Genomic DNA, 19180 nt, shown 5'->3' on the forward strand with positions numbered 1-19180 from the left:
GGGGAAACAGGAGTGGAAGGGTGCTGTTCCGTGGCCCGTCACAATCTTTCCGGGGGGGGGGGGCTGCCAGTGAGTGGGCAAGGTGAGCTAGACAGTGACCAAGTCTGGAGACTGGGCTTGTCTTGTATGTAGAAGTCTGTCCCTGGTGGGAGAGTTTCCTCCGGGTCAAAAAAAGGCTCTTTCCTGGAATGAACTGACTCTGCGAGTGGAATAAGCCAATTTCCATGGCTTTTTATGAACTTATACAAAAATATATATTTTTAAAAAATGAGCAGTTATGTTCACAGCCAAATTGAGTAGAGGGTCCTGAGTTTTTTCCTATCCTCCCTGTTTCTGTAGCTCCACAACATCCCCCATCACCAGCATCCCCGCACCAGACGGAACAGGTGTTACAGTTGCTTCCAACAATGTACCAAGTAGTTCTTAGGGTTGGGATCAAGTCTTCAGTATTCCAAGGTGTGTGGTATGCCAAAGCTCAGCCTTGGAGCGGTCTCACAAAACCTTATCCTCAGTATTTATTGTCTGTCATTGGGTTTTCTTGGGTATCACACAAGAAGCATGGACATGGAATTTGTGGAAGATACATGAAATGCCTGCAAGATAGTGCTCCACTAGGAATAAGAAAATAATCTGGGATTGGAGGACTTTCTCCCCATCATTTCCTGGATCTCAATGTCTTACCCGGAGAGGTGATCTTCGCTTACTTGTGAGCTGCCATTGTCTACCTGGTGGACATTGCAGATGTTTGAGCCTTGTTGTGAATCAGACTCTCGAAATAAATATAAATAGATTATACTTTATGATTTAATTCTGCAAAAGATAATTAACACATCAGTAATTCTATCTAGTGCTAAATAGAAAAAATATTTGAGAATACCTTGATGAGTATCAAGAAGCAAGTGCATTTAAAAATTATTTTCTCATTGAGACCACTTAAATACAGTACACTAAAAGCAAATGTCCAACAAATGATTTAATTTTTCATTAGCTGTTAGCAATTTGGAGTGATTCTAAATATTTAAGCACATTGATATCATTATTATGTCCTTCTAGAAATTCTTAATTTGCATTGTGCTCCTATATTTCCATTTAAATAAGTAAAAAATTAGAAGTTGCAAATCAGTGTTAGTTATCCAGTGAAGGATCAGGAGCTTTAAAATTTAGCTTTCAGTTTGAAATTTTTAGTAATTCTTCACCCTGAAATAAATAGAGTAAAATGGACAATTTCTTTTTATCTATAAAGTAGGGCTATACATACACAACTATATAGACTGCAGATTTGTGTTAGTGAGTTTTCTTGGAAGTTTCAATTACATAAACATTCAAAACACTGTAAACGGAGGGGGCAATAAGAAAAAGAAACGGTTGAGAAACCCATGCTCCAAACCCAAGTAGAAAGTGCATAATGGAAAGCAAAAAGAGAAGTAGAAAGTAAGGGAAACGTTCAGAAATTGAAAATTCCCATGTCCCCTACTTAAGCCACACACACAAGGGAAGATGTTCAGAGAACCTAGAGCCACGGTCCCAGACTTGCCCACCGCAGCCAGGCCAGCAGCATCTGCAGGATCCCCAATGGCCCTGCCCTTTTCCTTCTTGGTGGCCCTGGTGGTGCTCAGCTGCAACTCGCTCTGCTCTCTGGGATGTGACCTGCCTCAGAACCATGGTCTGTTCGCCTGGAGGGCCTTGACGCTCCTGGGACAAATGAGGAGAATGTCTGCTAGCTCTTGTGACAAGTACACAAGTGACTTTGCCTTCCCCCAGGAGGTGCTGGAGGGCAAGCAGTTGCAGAAGGCTCAAGCCCTCTCTGTCGTCCATGTGATGAACCAGAAGATCTTCCACCTCTTCTGCACAGAGGCCTCATCTGCTGCTTGGAACGAGACCCTCCTAGAGGAATTCTGCTCCGGACTTTCTGAGCAGCTCACCGACCTGGAAGCCTGTCCCACGCAGGAGGCTGGGGTGGCAGAGACTCCCCTCATGAAGGTGGACTCCATCCTGAGGAACTACTTCCAAAGAATCTCCCACTATCTGCAAGAGAAGCAATACAGCCCTTGTGCCTGGGAGATTGTCAGAGCAGAAATCACGAGCTCCTTGTTTTCATCAACGATGTTGCAAGAAAGATTAAGGAGCAAGAAGTGAGACCCGGTTCACCATGGAAATGATTCCCTCTGACTAATTATATCACACTTTCCCTTGTTCTTCCATGTCAAAGACTCTCATTTCTGCTGTTATGGTGACATCAACAGAATCCATTTCTTAACGGTTTTCAGAAGTATTAAGCGACATGTCAACTCTACAAGCAGTCGTCGCTTACAGTTGACCATGCTCATGTCTATTTATCTATTTAAATATTTATTTATGTAAATGTCTATAAGATTTATATTTTTCATATATTATATGCAGCTGTACATGTCATTAATATAATAAAATGTACTCTTGATATTTAATTGGTTTATCTTTTTTTTTTTATTGAACTTTCACTACGGGAAGTGTTCAAAGAGTAACACCATGTCTAATTGCAGCTTGGTTGAAAAATGTAGGGCAGTGGGCCACCTAGGCGGCTTAGTTGGCTGAGCGACTGCGTTCGGCTCAGGTCATGACCCTGCAGTCCCAGGATTGAGTCCTGAGTCAGGATCCCTGCTCGGCGAGGAATCTGCTACTCCCTTTAACCCTTCCCCCCTCTCATGCTCTCTCTCTCTGTCAAGTAAATAAATAAAATCTTAAAAAAAAGAAAATGGTCAGCAGAATGCATTTACCCATCAGATTACGAACATCTGAAGCAACAACTGAGTTCCTCTAAGACAAGTTGTACGTTGCCCTTAGGCTATAGGACATGTCAAATACAGGTCCTGATGTCTACATCTTTGGTTGTTGTAGGGATAGAAATCTAAAAACAATCCTCAGACTTAGTGTTATAATGAAGAAGGGAAGGAAGTGAATTCTCTAACGTGATGCTGGAATGGAGAAAGTCAGGAAGTACACATAAAAGCTGGGGACCCCTTGACAGGTGACTGGTAGACATGGAGGCACAAATGTCCAGTGTCAGGGGAGAGGTGATCTTGCGTTTGACAAGAAATGCCATGGCTGAGCTCCATATCTAGTAGGGAATGCCAAAAACAGAGGTGTTCATGCGGGGAGACCGTGTAGTGTGAGAAACAGACATAAAGTTGATTCTGAGGCTCTCCAACCATTGAAGGGAGGGGAGAGAAGAGCCACAAGGAGACAGTGGACTCATGGCCATACAGTACATGGACAATAAGAGAGGATGCCGATGAGTATATTTCAGGACATAAATGTGCTTTGAAGACTATCAGTGGATTCCTGGAAGATGTGCATTGAAACTACCTGGCATGTCAGAAAACTAGATGCCTTTGCTGACCTCATGAGAGTCGGTTGGGTGGAATCATAAGCAGAGACCACACTGGAGCCGATGGGAGCATAAATAAGAGAAGTCAGTGTGTCTGAAGTGGAGAAGAATATAGCATGGCATCTGGGAATAATGGGGTTCGTTTTTCTGTGCATAGTTTGCCCTTTTATGCTGTATGTTTTTCCAGAGTGATTTCATGGATTTGATGTTCTGGCAAATCTTATTAATGGGTTTAATACTGTATTATTTTGAATCATGACTTAATTACTGACAATGGTTTATCCTGTCTTGGTTCTTACTACCTTGTATATCAGCGAGCTGCTCAGCTTCAAAAATTCACTACTCAAGAATAGATAACTCATTCAATCCTTCATCAAATTGTCTATTACTACTGATAAAAGAATGTTTCCTGGAATGACTGGCTTTATTAATTAGGTTCCTTAACTCCTCATTGTGACCCTGTTTACTACAGCAGCAGTATACCCCATTTCTTTTTCTCCAGTGTTTGATATGATTCACAATTGTAACAGAATATTGTGAAGATTAACAGAACTCATGCACTTAAAGGCACCCAGCATTGTATTTTCATAAAGGAACGACTTAAATATGGTACATATCCTCTTGTTTTAATTCTGACAGCTACATATGAGAATACTGTTTGTGTCTTTCTACAGAATTCTTGGGAACAGTGTGTCCTATGCTTCAGTAACTGACTTCCAAAGGGGGCAGCCTCCAAAACCGGAATTCTATCGCGAATTCTAGAGAAGGCTGACCAATTCATTCCCCATGGCAAAGAAGGGTTTTTATTTTTATTCAGTGATGAAAGGGTGGTTTGTATGAATATCTGAGAGTTGAGAATAAATATCTAGGTGGAAGTGTAGAAGAACATGCTATTTCTTTAACCTTCTAGCACCTGCCCCTGTCCTGCTCTTCCATACTCTAGGACACATTGCCCTCCTGTTTCCTTCCTCTCTAAGGCAGAAGTCCTGACAGTATCCTTGGCATTCACTCTCGTTACCTCTCAGCTGGTTCACGCAACAGCTTTCTTTTTTTTAAATTTTGTTTTATTATATATTTTAATCAGCATACATGCCATCACTTGTTTTTGATGTAGTATTCCATGATTCATTGTTTGCGGATAACACCCAGTGCTCCATTCAATACATGCCCTCTTTAATACCCATCACCAGGCTAACCCATCCCCCCACTCCCCTCCCCTTTAGAACCCTCAGTTTGTTTCTTAGAGTCCATAGTCTCTCACGGTTCATCTCCGCATCCGATTTCCCACCCTTCATTTTTCCCTTCTACTATCTTCTTCTTTTTTTTTTTAACATATAATGTATTTTTTGTTTCAGAGGTACAGGTCTGTGATTCAACAGTCTTACACAATTCACAGCGCTCACCATAGCACATACCCTCCCCAATATCTATCACCCAGCCACCCCATCCCTCCCACTCTCCAACTCCAGCAACCCTCAATTTGTGTCCTGAGATTAAGAATTCCTCATATCAGTGAGGTCATATGATACATGTCTTTCTCTGATTGACTTATTTCGCTTATCATAATACCATCTAGTTCCTTCCACGTCGTTGCAAATGGCAAGATTTAGGTGTTGGTTTTTTTTTTTTTTTTTTTGTCTCCATAATTGTCCATTATATATATATACCACATCTTCTTTATCCATTCATCTGTTGATGGACATCTTGGCTCTTTCCATAGTTTGGCTATTGTGGACATTGCTGCTATAAACATTGGGGTGCACCTACCCCTTCGGATCCCTACATTTGTATCTTTGGGGTAAATACCCAGTAGTGCAATTGCTGGGTCGTAAGGTAGCTCTATTTTCAACTTTTTGAGGAACCTACATACTGTTTTCAGAGTGGCTGTTCCAGCTTGCATTCCCACCAACAGTGTAGGAGGGTTCCCCTTTCTCCGCATCCTCGCCAACGTCTGTCGTTTCCTCACACAACAGCTTTCTGTTCGGTTGTGGTCTCAGATTAAAGGTTTCCTTACAGAACAGCACATCGCAAGTAGAAAGCAAAACTGAAATGAAATCTCTAGGTTTTGCAGAAAAACCTGCAAGAGAGGTTTGTTCTGATTTCCATCCAATGTGATATAATAGTAGCTGTGGCTAAAAGGAAACAGAAAGCAGGATCAGGTTGAAGGGTGGACTAATGAAGCTCCTCTACAGGAAGACCACCCCTTGGTGGCCACGTGTGACCAGGGCGGCGACCAAGATGGAGGCCAGGCTTGGGATAGCTGCAGAAATGGGACCTCTTCCTGAGGATGTCCCTTCAAGCTACAAAAAGGCTACTTGTTGACAACCAGAGATTCTAATGCTGTCATAAATCTGTTTCCTTACTCTGTCTATGATAAAGAGTAAGTCTTGTCCTGAAAATCCCTACAGCCACCTTCAGTTTTGATCCCAGTATTATGGATTATTAAATATTGGAAAGTGTTGGAGAACCAATTGGCAGGGACAGGGGCAAGGGTGAGGGGAGTGAGCACCACCATCAACTTTCCATCCGCAGGGGCTCTGGTCAACCTGTCAGGGGATGTGGGGGAGACAGGCCTCGGGGCCAGGTGCCCACTGATGGGCTGCGAGAGATCACCGTGCAGTTTACCGGTCACAAGCAGCCAAGGCTTGGCAGCTTCAGGACAAAGGAACATACGCGGCCTCCCTCCACCCTGCCTGCCAGCTGACTCGTGCGCTGCGGAGCTGAAGGTCCCCCCCGACATCCAGTCCTGCACAGAAATACACTAAATACTGGGAACCCTGCCCACCCGTCTACACCCAAGAAATCCAGGAGCTCAGCCGTGCCTGTGCCTGAGGTCTCCTTTGCTCTGATTAAACTAGGCACAGGATGCTCCTTTGCTCAAAAAACCACAGCATGGAAACATGAAAGTGTGGAAGGTCAGTAGCAACTTTGGAACCTGTGCGGAGAAGAGAAATGTGGAAATGTCCACTGGATCAGTGACTTGTCCTCAGGAGGTGGAACAGTAGGAATGGGCAGCATCGAGTCAACTGTCTCTCCATATCCTTCCCGAGACTGAGATGATTCAAGTGGACTCTGCGAGCACAGCATTCTCCTACGCAGACGTGGCCCACAGCAGTGTCCCCAGCACGGGGACAGCAGCCTGCAGGGTATTGCAAGGAGGAGGGTTACTCCTGCTTACCAGCTGCAAGTTCTCTTTCGTTGGCAGAAAAGTCTCCTGCCTTATGAGTATTTAAAAGGGAGTCTGTCAACTTTTCTGAGAACTTCAAGTCCATCAGTTCAGTTGACTCACACCACACCCCCTGTTGCCATCCACAACCACAGCACTTTACATTTGAAGTGGAATCTGGACTCCTTGATCCCTCACCCTCCCCTCCTGACTGATTTCATGCCATGGCCTCTCCTGGTTCTTAAATCCTCTCTCCATTTCTATCCTTCACCCCTTTCAACCAGTGCTTCCGGACAAGCCAGTATCTCACAACTGCTCATGTTCGACCTTGGATCTTTGGTAGCTTCAGAATAATTCATCCCTCCACGTTTCTATTTCTCTCCAAACAGTTGTATAAATAAGTGGAATCGAAATGGGGATATTGAGAGGATTGAGTTAATGATTTCAAGGATCTCCGAAGAGTTAGCCTGAATTCAGCTTTGTGTGTTATCATCATGAAACATCATCATCATTATTCTTATCCAGATGAAGAGCAGAATCTTTTAGGATCATCCAGTTCCCTCTGTCTTAATATTGGATTTCTCAAGGCAATCTTTTCCTGGCCTGAGTGGATTTATCAACTAGGTAGAGCGCTCAGGCAGGGCGAGTATCCCCTCTCCTTCCTCAGAGTGTGAGCAGCTGGGGTCTGGTACCATTGTCTTGTGAGCTGGTTGGTGTGACTCCTCTCATCTTTCTTCAGAGCTGAGCATATGTGGATTGAATGAAAGAAAAATCAGGTGGCTGGTCTTGCAACGCTGAGGGCTGCTTGGGACCCCCGAGTTGGTCTTGTGTGAGCCTCTGGCGGTGGCAGCCATGTCCTGACTTGGGGTAATTCAGTACAGCCTTCATTCCCCCCTCTGCCAGAGCTGCTGGTGCCCAGTGTTGCTGCATTCAATTTTGCTGATGTACACTCTGTCATTTTCTCAGCAGAGGCCAGTCTTTCACATTCTGACATTCAGATGTAACATTTGTCTTCCCCCCCCAACCCGCCCCGTACACCACTGTCATGTTTTGCTTTCTAGGAAAGTTGAAATGAGAAACAGAGAACTGATGTCTTCAAAATGGTAGAGAAACCCGGTGCAGCCCCTTGACCTTTCTTTTACTTCCCTTTGTATGATCCTCACGATGATGTAGAACAAGATGTGGGAGCAGCAAGTCAGAGTGTGTCCAGTAACGCGCTGTGGAAAAATGAAGATATTCCAATTCTTTTTGTTGTTGTTATTTAAACTGAAAATGCAATATCATGAATAAGGAAAGGCAAGAAGGCTGTTTCTCCCTGACATCATAGCCTGGACCTCCCCCCCCTGCATTCTGAGCACCAGGCAGATGACCAGACTAAGATGGCCAATAGAAACATGCAGACTGAATGAACTACTGAAAGTCATTACTTTCTGTGCTGGATGTTTCTCCTGAGAGACACAATCAGTGAATCCCCCGTGCCCAGTCCAGAAATTTTGAGGCAAAGAAGTGTGCCGTAGTTTAGGTAAAATTAGCACACTAGGGGAGCCTGAGTGGCTCAGTCCATTGAGGATCTGATTCTTATTCTCCCCTCAGGTCTTGATCTCACACTGTGAGTTCAGGCCCCATGTTGCGCTCTACCCTGTGTGTGGAGCCTACTTAAAAAAAATTTCAAAATTGAAAAGTAAGGACTGTGGTGGCAAAATTAATGTTTTCCTTTCTCAAGGTAAAATGAATACAGTAGACTCTTTCCTCTACTTGGAGAAAACAAACGTTCACCCTCAGTATCTGAGGACTGTTGACACTTTTGATACCTGGTCAGGAGAGGAGGAGGTCAGCACCGAGTGCTAGGGTCCCCAGCACAAAACTCCAGGGGCAAGGGCAAGGATCTAGGGCCAGTCATTGCTTTGCTGACAAGGAAACCAGCCCCTGCACAGTAGGGGCATCTAAAGTCCTCAAGACATGCTGAGCCTGCCCTCAGGGAGTGAGTCCAGGAGAGCTTGGGTGGAAGACACTCAGTCACTCCAGAGGAAAAATGTTAGTAGAGGTGATAACTACCTTGTCAGGGAGGTGTGGCTGGGAAAATCCATTTAGCAGGAATTAGAACCTTCACACCTCCACATCCAGACAAGAACCAGGCTTCCTGCTGGGGACACTGGCACAGTCTTGAAGCGGTCTAACAAAACCTTAGTATTTATTGTCTCTAATTGGGTTGTCTTCGGTATGACACAAGAAACAATGATATAGAATTCTTGGAAGATACCCAAACGGTGCAAGATGAGGACGACAAACCTAGGAATAAGAGGAATAATTTAGGATTGGAGGATTTTTCTCTCCATCATTTCCTACATCTCAAAGTCTAACCTGGAGAGGGGATCTGTGCTTACTTGTGAGCTACAATCCGATGTCTTGTGGATATTGCTTGTCTGAGCCTTGATGTGATGCAGGCTTTGCAATAAAATACAAAGAGATTATGTTTTATGATTTAGTTGTACAACACTTACTCAGCACATCAGTATTTACCTAGTGCTAAACAGAAAACAAATTTTGAGAATGCCTTCAAGAGTATGTAGTAGCAGGTGAAGTTAAAAATGATTTTGTCATATGAGGCAACATTAAAGTTCAGTACACTAAAAACAGATGTTAATAATAATTTAATTTTTCACTTGCTTTTAGCCATTTGGAATGATTTTACCTGTTTAAGTACAGCAAAATCGTTATGTCTTTTTAGAAATTGTTAATTTGCATATGTACGTTATATATTACAATTATTCTATGTAAGTAAACTACAAGTCATTCATCACATTTACTTTTATACTTAAGCATCAATAGCTTTAAAATTTAATTTTTTGCTTAAAATTTTTAGTCATTCTTAACCCTGAAGTGGATAAACTTTACACTTTCTTTTTTAGGTATAAAGCAGAGAGATAAATACAATATGTAACGATATATACTGCGTATCCATGCTATTAAGTTTTCTTGGAAGGTTCAATTAAAAAACATCGAAAAAACTCTGGAGGCAGGGGATAATACTGGCAAGATAACAAATGGTTGAGAAAACCATGCTCTAAACCCAAGGAGAAAGTGCAGAAAGGAAAGTAAAAAGAGAAGTAGAAAGTAAGGGAAACGTTCAGAAATTGAAAACTCCTATGTCCCCTACTTAAGCCACACTCACAAGGGAAGATGTTCAGAGCACCCAGGGCCACGGTTCCCAGACTTGCCCACCCCAGCCAGGCTAGCAGCATCTGCAGATTCCCCAGTGGCCCTGCCCTTTTCCTTCTTGGTGGCCCTGGTGGTGCTCAGTTGCAACTCGCTCTGCTCTCTGGGATGTGACCTGCCTCAGAACCATGGTCTGTTCGCCTGGAGGGCCTTGACACTCCTGGGACAAATGAAGAGAATGTTTGCTAGCTCTTGTGACAAGTACACAAGTGACTTTGCCTTCCCCCAGGAGGTGCTGGATGGCAAGCAGTTGCAGAAGGCTCAAGCCCTCTCTGTCGTCCATGTGGTGAACCAGAAGATCTTCCACCTCTTCTGCACAGAGGCCTCATCTGCTGCTTGGAACGAGACCCTCCTAGAGGAATTCTGCTCCGGACTTTCTGAGCAGCTGACCGACCTGGCAACCTGTACCATGCAGGAGGCGCGGCTGGGAGAGCCTCCCCTCATGAAGGTGGACTCCATCCTGAGGAACTACTTCCAAAGAATCTCCCTCTATCTGCAAGAGAAGCAATACAGCCCTTGTGCCTGGGAGATTGTCAGAGCAGAAATCATGAAAGCCTTGTATTCATCAACAAGCTTGCAAAAAAGATTAAGGAGCAAGAAGTGAGACCCGGTTCAACATGGAAATGATTCCCTCTGACTAATAATATCACACTCCCTGGAGTTCTGCCATGTCAAACTGTCACTTCTGCTGTCCTGGTGACATGAATAGACTCAATTTGTCACATGTTCTCAGGAGTATTAAGCACATCAAGTTAACTCTACAGACACTTGTCGCTTTCAGATGACCATACTGATCTACCTATTTAAGTATATATGTATTTCACTGTAAGATTTAAATTATTTTTTATTGTATAATAATAGGTGTACCTTTATTTTGTGGTTAATAGAAATATATGTGTTTTACATTTATTACATTTTTTATTTTTTGTTCATTAAATGTTTGTATAGAAAAATTCTTGTATTTGTTTCTTATTGAAGGATGAAACAAGTCCAATTACAACCTGATGAAAGAAATGCATTGTAGAACTCATTGACTCATTATTTAATGATTCGCATTAGTAGTAAAACCATAGACTTCCTTGAAGCCAGTTTGTATGTTGTCATCAGGATAAAGGCGGACATAACAAATCCAATGCTCTGTCTGTATCTTTGAGTTTTGTAGGAAAACCAACCTCCAAACGATAGTCATAGGGAAGTAATACCAGTTAAGTTAAAGGGTAGAATGAGAAGAAGGGAAAATATGAATTCTAGAAGCAGACGAGGAAACATACATGTCAGGACATAGAATCAAAAGCGCTAGATAGCTTCCACATTAGACTGGTAGACATCCAAGTGTGACTATTCTTTATAAATGGATCCTTGAGGGCGCCTGGGTGGCTCAGTTGGTTAAGCGACTGCCTTCGGCTCAGGTCATGATCCTGGAGTCCCAGGATGGAGTCCCGCATCAGACTCCCTGCTTGTCAGGGAGTCTGCTTCTCCCTCTGACCCTCCTCCCTCTCATGCTCTCTGTCTCTCATTCTCTCTCTCTCAAATAAATAAATAAAATCTTTAAAAAAAATAAAAATAAAAAATAAATGGATCCTTGAGTCTGCCATTTACAAGCCATTCCATTCATTTAAGGCCCAGCAAGGGAAGTGGTCCTGAGGGCTGAGAGTGTAGAATAAGAAAAGGACTTAAAAGTGATGCCTCAAAGGTCCAGTGGTTAAGGGAGAAAAGAGCCACACTACAAACAAAGGAGGAATGGCCCTGAGGCAGTAGGGTAAGAGCGAATATTGATTAAGAGTGTATTTCAAAGCCAAAAAAGGCTTCAAGGAATTGCATCATAGCCAAAGGTGAATGGAAAGTGCCCCAAGGCTGGAAGTGGAGGGGGTGTGACCCAGGTGCAAGCTGGTTTGACTGAATCAATCACCAAAAACCATACTGGCTGAGGAGGAAAGGTGAGGAACAGAAGGGAAGCTAGTGAGTATAGATAGGAAATAGTTTTGAGAGATTTACCTTTTTTGGGCAAATTAAAGTTTGATGAAAAAAATGAAAAAATAATTGATATGAACGATGTATTCTAATCTCTTCTAATGTATGAAAAGCAAATATAAAAAAGCAAACAAAAATTAAAGACATGCAAGTGTACAGGAACATTCTGCAAATGAAAACTACCCTGTTCTATTTACGAGTCACGAGTAGAAAGAACAGGAGACGATCTGGGGTCCACGGCGGCCCCCACTCGTCCCCCAGGCCACCAGAAGCCCTCAGGTGCTGTGCCCAACCCCTCTGCGGGGCTCCGGCTGGTTCCCTGTGGCAGCCTCTCAGCTCTGGGCTGTGACCTGCCTCCAGGCCCGGGTGGCTACACAGGAGGACTTGTTGCTTCTGACACAGAGGAGGAGGGTCTGTCCTTTCCCCTGACTGAGGGACATCTCCTCTGGGACATGGTGGGTCGCCTCCAGGTCCAGAGGCGTGGGCCATCTCTGTCCTTCACGAGATGCTCCAGCAGACCTTCACCCTCTGAGTCAAAATCAGGAGACCCATCTCTTCATATTCAAATGAAGAAATAAGGCAAGGGATAATAAAACAAAAAAGAAAGCAGGAAAGGGACCCGGAAATGATATTCTTGACCTAAACATAAAGTCACATGCCCACATGTTCCGTCTTTCCAAGGACTCTTCTTTCTGCTTCAGTCATCGAAGGCATTGAGTTAAATTATTCAAAATTGTGGTTAAAATGTGTCTGTGAACCTGAGTATCTCTAAGGGCATCCCTCCGTAGGTGAGGGCTATACTGAAGTTGTTCACGGGTTCGTGTATTGCAGGATCCTTGGTTTCCTGTCCAACACTGAACCACTTGGAACTTTTTCCTGACCTCACAGCAGGAGCACCAACAACAGAAACAACCACAAAATGCAAGACAATTGAAAACAACAACTCTTCTTAGATCCATTCACAACTGAGGTTCCAGGGCCAGCCTCAGTACTGGCAACCAGAGAAAAAGAGCATGCAGACAATCACACCTTACCAGGACCAGGGATTGGGAGGAACACGAGCTGTAATGGAAGCATTGCTTGAGGCTCTGTGTGCTTACACTGCAGAGTTACCAACTCCAGGGCTCCCTAGTTACTGGAGCCCACAGGTTTGTGAATTTTACCTTCAGAATCCCCACTAGGCTCTCCCTGTGAAGATCAGAGGAAAATCTGCTGGCTTTTCCAGCAGAGGGAGGGGGAAAGGAATCCTCCTAAAATAGTCTGAATCTACCTCTTCAGAGAAGTAGAGGACAAGGGATTGTGTCACCAGGATCTTGAAGGAGGGATGTCGACAAGAGGGGAAAGCTGACTTCCCACTGGTAGATGCTTATGTGAATCTGGAATCTCCAACATTTCACGTCCTGGAGACATTCAATCCCAATTGTTTGTTGCATATTTGGAAATCGAGGCATGGTATTGAAAGTCCTTCTGTCTGAATGAGTGTGGAATGAGAAAATGCCCTAAGGCTTTGGAGCACCTTTCACTTTTAAGGCTGAGAAAGAGAAGGGGAGCCTGCCAAGGGCACAGAGATGGGGCAGCCAGTGCAGGTGGGACACAACCAGGGAAGAATGATCTCCAGAAAGTGTGGAAGAAGAGAGGTTTCAGAATTTCCCAAGATGAACCTTTGGTAGTAATTTATCACATGGCCTCTAGTACTAGGCACTTCTTCTAGCTTCTGCTTGCGATCTAGTTGTTTGACCTTGAGAAACTCACTTGAGAACTCTGAAGCTCAGTTTTCCCAAATGTGAAGTGGGGTGGAAATATTCCTAGAGCTGTTGTAATAATGGAATAGCACATTTAAATGTATCTAGTGTCTTCCACTGAGAGTTGAAGAAATGATGACTATTATTTTTTTCATAGACATCTCTAAGAGAAAAGTGATCTTCTCCTAGCCTTCTCACTGTAACTGACTGCAAACTGTTGATTCTCTAAAATACCAAACCGGGAACAGGTGGTCCATGAATGGAATGTAATTATAGACACAATAATATCGTATGTATCCATATACACTGTACGGACATACACATACTCTAGACATTCTGTTAGAGCACATTTTCCTGTCCTCCCTGCTTCCCCAGACCCCATCCTTTCACTCCCAAAGCACAGTGTTTCCCTCTCCCCCAGGGTAGAAACCCCCAGTGAGCTCTGCCCTCCTCCCTCCCTCCTCAGGAGCCTCTCCTGCCCATTCATACAGCTGCTTCCTTTCCCTTTGTGGTTTCTGTCTGGCCATTTTACTTCCTATTACAAGGCCGCCTATGAAGGGCAAAAGTTGTTTTAAGTTTCTAGGTGTTTTGGAACTCTCTTCCTTTCTCCTGGTGACTATTTCTGGACCCGAGGGAATGTCCCTGCTGCAGTGATGTAACAGTGGCTGTAGCAAAAGGGAAACAGGAGTGGAAGGTTGCTGTTCCGTGGCCCGTCACAATCTTTCCGGGGGCGGGGGGTGGTTGCCAGCGAGTGGGCAAGGTAAGCTAGACAGTGACCAAGTCTGGAGACTGGGCTTGTCTTGTATGTAGAAGTCTGTCCCTGGTGGGAGAGTTTCCTCCGGGCCAAAAAAAGGCTCTTTCCTGGAATGAACTGACTCTGCGAGTGGAATATGCCAATTTCCATGGCTTTTTATGAACTTTTACAAAAATATACTTTTTTTTTTGTAAAAAAGAGCATATGTTTACAGCCAAAGTGAGTAGAGGGTCCTGAGTTTTTTCCTATCCTCCCTGTTTCTGTAGCTGCACAGTCTCTCCCATCACCAGCATCCCCGCACCAGACGGAACAGGTGTTACAGTTGCTTCCAACAATGTACCAAGTAGTTCTTAGGGTTGGGAACAAGTCTTCAGTATTCCAAGGTGTGTGGTATGCCAAAGCTCAGCCTTGGAGCAGTCTCACAAAACCTCATCCTCAGTATTTATTGTCCGTCATTGGGTTTTCTTGGGTATCACACAAGAAGCATGGACATGGAATTTGTGGAAGATACACGAAATGTCTGCAAGATAGTGCCCCACCTAGAAATAACAGGAATGATCTGGGATTGGAGGACTTTCTCTCCATCATTTCCTGGATCTCAATGTCTTACCCGGAGAGGTGATCTTCGCTTACTTGTGAGCTGCCATTGGCTACCTGGTGGACATTGCTGATGTTTGAGCCTTGCTGTGAATCAGGCTCTGGAAATAAATACAAATAGATTATACTTTATGATTTAATTCTGAAAAACTTATTCAATACATCAGTAATTCTATCTAGTGCTAAATAGAAAAATATTTTGATAGTAACTTGATGAGTATCAAGCAGCAAGTGAAGTTAAAAATTATTTTCTCATTGAGGCCACCTAAATCCAGTACACTAAAAACAAATGTCCTATAAATAATTTAATTTTTATTGGCTGTTAGCAAATTGGAATGATTCTAAATATTTAACTATATTGAAATCATTTTTACGTCTTTGTAGAAATTCTTAATTTGCATACTTTTATATTTCCATTGAAATAAGTAAAAAATTAGAAGTCGCTAATGAAATTTAGTTATCCAGTGAAGAATCAAAGGTATAAAATTGAGCTTTCTGTTTGAAATTTTTAGTCATTCTCCACCCTGAATTAAATAAACAGAGTAAAATTGTCACTTTCTTTTTTATCTATAAAGCAGCGCTATACATCCATAACTATATAGACTGCAGATCTGTGTTAGTGAGTTTTCTTGGAAGTTTCAATTACATAAACATTCAAAACACTGTAAACGGAGGGGGCAATAAGAAAAAGAAACGGTTGAGAAACCCATGCTCCAAACCCAAGTAGAAAGTGCATAATGGAAAGCAAAAAGAGAAGTAGAAAGTAAGGGAAACGTTCAGAAATTGAAAACTCCCATGTCCCCTACTTAAGCCACACACACAAGGGAAGATGTTCAGAGAACCTAGAGCCACGGTCCCAGACTTGCCCACCGCAGCCAGGCCAGCAGCATCTGCAGGATCCCCAATGGCCCTGCCCTTTTCCTTCTTGGTGGCCCTGGTGGTGCTCAGCTGCAACTCGCTCTGCTCTCTGGGATGTGACCTGCCTCAGAACCATGGTCTGTTCGCCTGGAGGGCCTTGACGCTCCTGGGACAAATGAGGAGAATGTCTGCTAGCTCTTGTGACAAGTACACAAGTGACTTTGCCTTCCCCCAGGAGGTGCTGGAGGGCAAGCAGTTGCAGAAGGCTCAAGCCCTCTCTGTCGTCCATGTGATGAACCAGAAGATCTTCCACCTCTTCTGCATAGAGGCCTCATCTGCTGCTTGGAACAAGACCCTCCTAGAGGAATTCTGCTCCGGACTTTCTGAGCAGCTGACTGACCTGGAAGCCTGTCCCACGCAGGAGGCTGGGGTGGCAGAGACTCCCCTCATGAAGGTGGACTCCATCCTGAGGAACTACTTCCAAAGAATCTCCCACTATCTGCAAGAGAAGCAATACAGCCCTTGTGCCTGGGAGATTGTCAGAGCAGAAATCACGAGCTCCTTGTTTTCATCAACGATGTTGCAAGAAAGATTAAGGAGCAAGAAGTGAGACCCGGTTCACCATGGAAATGATTCCCTCTGACTAATTATATCACACTTTCCCTTGTTCTTCCGTGTCAAAGACTCTCATTGCTGCTGTTATGGTGACATCAACAGAATCCATTTCTTAACGGTTTTCAGAAGTATTAAGCGACATGTCAACTCTACAAGCAGTCGTCGCTTACAGTTGACCATGCTCATGTCTATTTATCTATTTAAATATTTATTTATGGAAATGTCTATAAGATTTATATTTTTCATATATTATATGCAGCTGTACATGTCATTAATATAATAAAATGTACTCTTGATATTTAATAGGTTTATCTTTTTTTTTTTTAGTGAACTTTCACTACGGGAAGTGTTCAAAGAGTAACACCACGTCTAATTGCAGCTTGGTTGAAAAATGTAGGGCAGTGGGCCACGTAGGCGGCTTAGTTGGCTGAGCGACTGCGTTCGGCTCAGGTCATGACCCTGCAGTCCCAGGATTGAGTCCTGAGTCAGGATCCCTGCTCGGCGAGGAGTCTGCTACTCCCTTTAACCCTTCCCCCCTCTCATGCTCTCTCTCTCTGTCAAGTAAATAAAAAAATCTTAAAAAAAAGAAAATGGTCAGCAGAATGCATTTACCCATCAGATTACGAACATCTGAAGCAACAACTGACTTCCTCCAAGACAAGTTGTACGTTGCCCTTAGGCTATAGGACATGTCAAATACAGGTCCTGATGTCTACATCTTTGGTTGTTGTAGGGATAGAAATCTAAAAACAATCCTCAGACTTAGTGTTATAATGAAGAAGGGAAGGAAGTGAATTCTCTAACGTGATGCTGGAATGGAGAAAGTCAGGAAGTACACATAAAAGCTGGGGACCCCTTGACAGGTGACTGGTAGACATGGAGGCACAAATGTCCAGTGTCAGGGGAGAGGTGATCTTGCGTTTGACAAGAAATGCCATGGCTGAGCTCCATATCTAGTAGGGAATGCCAAAAACAGAGGTGTTCATGCGGGGAGACCGTGTAGTGTGAGAAACAGACATAAAGTTGATTCTGAGGCTCTCCAACCATTGAAGGGAGAGGAGAGAAGAGCCACAAGGAGACAGTGGACTCATGGCCATACAGTACATGGACAATAAGAGAGGATGCCGATGAGTATATTTCAGGACATAAATGTGCTTTGAAGACCATCAGTGGATTCCTGGAAGATGTGCATTGAAACTGCCTGGCATGTCAGAAAACTAGATGCCTTTGCTGACCTCATGAGAGTCGGTTGGGTGGAATCATAAGCAGAGACCACACTGGAGCCGATGGGAGCATAAATAAGAGAAGTCAGTGTGTCTGAAGTGGAGAAGAATATAGCATGGCATCTGGGAATAATGGGGTTCGTTTTTCTGTGCATAGTTTGCCCTTTTATGCTGTATGTTTTTCCAGAGTGATTTCATGGATTTGATGTTCTGGCAAATCTTATTAATGGGTTTAATACTGTATTATTTTGAATCATGACTTAATTACTGACAATGGTTTATCCTGTCTTGGTTCTTACTACCTTGTATATCAGCGAGCTGCTCAGCTTCAAAAATTCACTACTCAAGAATAGATAACTCATTCAATCCTTCATCAAATTGTCTATTACTACTGATAAAAGAATGTTTCCTGGAATGACTGGCTTTATTAATTAGGTTCCTTAACTCCTCATTGTGACCCTGTTTACTACAGCAGCAGTATACCCCATTTCTTTTTCTCCAGTGTTTGATATGATTCACAATTGTAACAGAATATTGTGAAGATTAACAGAACTCATGCACTTAAAGGCACCCAGCATTGTATTTTCATAAAGGAACGACTTAAATATGGTACATATCCTCTTGTTTTAATTCTGACAGCTACATATGAGAATACTGTTTGTGTCTTTCTACAGAATTCTTGGGAACAGTGTGTCCTATGCTTCAGTAACTGACTTCCAAAGGGGGCAGCCTCCAAAACCGGAATTCTATCGCGAATTCTAGAGAAGGCTGACCAATTCATTCCCCATGGCAAAGAAGGGTTTTTATTTTTATTCAGTGATGAAAGGGTGGTTTGTATGAATATCTGAGAGTTGAGAATAAATATCTAGGTGGAAGTGTAGAAGAACATGCTATTTCTTTAACCTTCTAGCACCTGCCCCTGTCCTGCTCTTCCATACTCTAGGACACATTGCCCTCCTGTTTCCTTCCTCTCTAAGGCAGAAGTCCTGACAGTATCCTTGGCATTCACTCTCGTTACCTCTCAGCTGGTTCACGCAACAGCTTTCTTTTTTTTAAATTTTGTTTTATTATATATTTTAATCAGCATACATGCCATCACTTGTTTTTGATGTAGTATTCCATGATTCATTGTTTGCGGATAACACCCAGTGCTCCATTCAATACATGCCCTCTTTAATACCCATCACCAGGCTAACCCATCCCCCCACTCCCCTCCCCTTTAGAACCCTCAGTTTGTTTCTTAGAGTCCATAGTCTCTCACGGTTCATCTCCGCATCCGATTTCCCACCCTTCATTTTTCCCTTCCTACTATCTTCTTTTTTTTTTTTTAACATATAATGTATTTTTTGTTTCAGAGGTACAGGTCTGTGATTCAACAGTCTTACACAATTCACAGCGCTCACCATAGCACATACCCTCCCCAATATCTATCACCCAGCCACCCCATCCCTCCCACTCTCCAACTCCAGCAACCCTCAATTTGTGTCCTGAGATTAAGAATTCCTCATATCAGTGAGGTCATATGATACATGTCTTTCTCTGATTGACTTATTTCGCTTATCATAATACCATCTAGTTCCTTCCACGTCGTTGCAAATGGCAAGATTTAGGTGTTGGTTTTTTTTTTTTTTTTTGATGTCTGCATAATTGTCCATTATATATATATACCACATC

At 43.2% G+C, this 19180-nt stretch overlaps 3 protein-coding genes across 3 annotated transcripts; all 3 read left to right on the plus strand.

Annotated features, from left to right (window-relative positions):
- The first annotated feature begins 1572 nt into the window (after positions 1 to 1572).
- On the plus strand, positions 1573 to 2136 carry LOC144380121 (interferon alpha-1/2-like). The gene has a single exon (XM_078062175.1). The coding sequence runs from the start codon at positions 1573 to 1575 to the stop codon at positions 2134 to 2136; it is 564 nt and encodes a 187-aa protein (XP_077918301.1).
- A 4128-nt stretch (positions 2137 to 6264) lies between these two features.
- LOC118529706 (interferon alpha-like) lies at positions 6265 to 10390 on the plus strand. The gene is made up of 2 exons (XM_078062202.1): positions 6265 to 6365; positions 9693 to 10390. The coding sequence occupies exons 1-2, from the start codon at positions 6265 to 6267 to the stop codon at positions 10348 to 10350; spliced, it is 759 nt and encodes a 252-aa protein (XP_077918328.1). The 3' UTR covers positions 10351 to 10390.
- A 5324-nt stretch (positions 10391 to 15714) lies between these two features.
- On the plus strand, positions 15715 to 16278 carry LOC144380122 (interferon alpha-1/2-like). Its single transcript, XM_078062176.1, has one exon. It carries the CDS (start codon positions 15715 to 15717, stop codon positions 16276 to 16278), a length of 564 nt encoding a protein of 187 aa, XP_077918302.1.
- Positions 16279 to 19180: the final 2902 nt, after the last annotated feature.

This window comes from Halichoerus grypus, chromosome 14, assembly GCF_964656455.1.
Source record: "Halichoerus grypus chromosome 14, mHalGry1.hap1.1, whole genome shotgun sequence".
NCBI classification, from domain to species: domain Eukaryota; kingdom Metazoa; phylum Chordata; class Mammalia; order Carnivora; family Phocidae; genus Halichoerus; species Halichoerus grypus.

Coding starts and splice junctions, on each gene's coding strand:
- LOC144380121 (XM_078062175.1), top strand. CDS start 1,573: ATGGCCCTGCCCTTTTCCTTCTTGGTGGCCCTGGTGGTGCTCAGCTGC.
- LOC144380122 (XM_078062176.1), top strand. CDS start 15,715: ATGGCCCTGCCCTTTTCCTTCTTGGTGGCCCTGGTGGTGCTCAGCTGC.
- LOC118529706 (XM_078062202.1), top strand. CDS start 6,265: ATGAAAGTGTGGAAGGTCAGTAGCAACTTTGGAACCTGTGCGGAGAAG. Junction 6,366..9,692: donor TGTCCTCAGGAGGTGGAACA/GTAGGAATGGGC, acceptor CCCCTACTTAAG/CCACACTCACAAGGGAAGAT.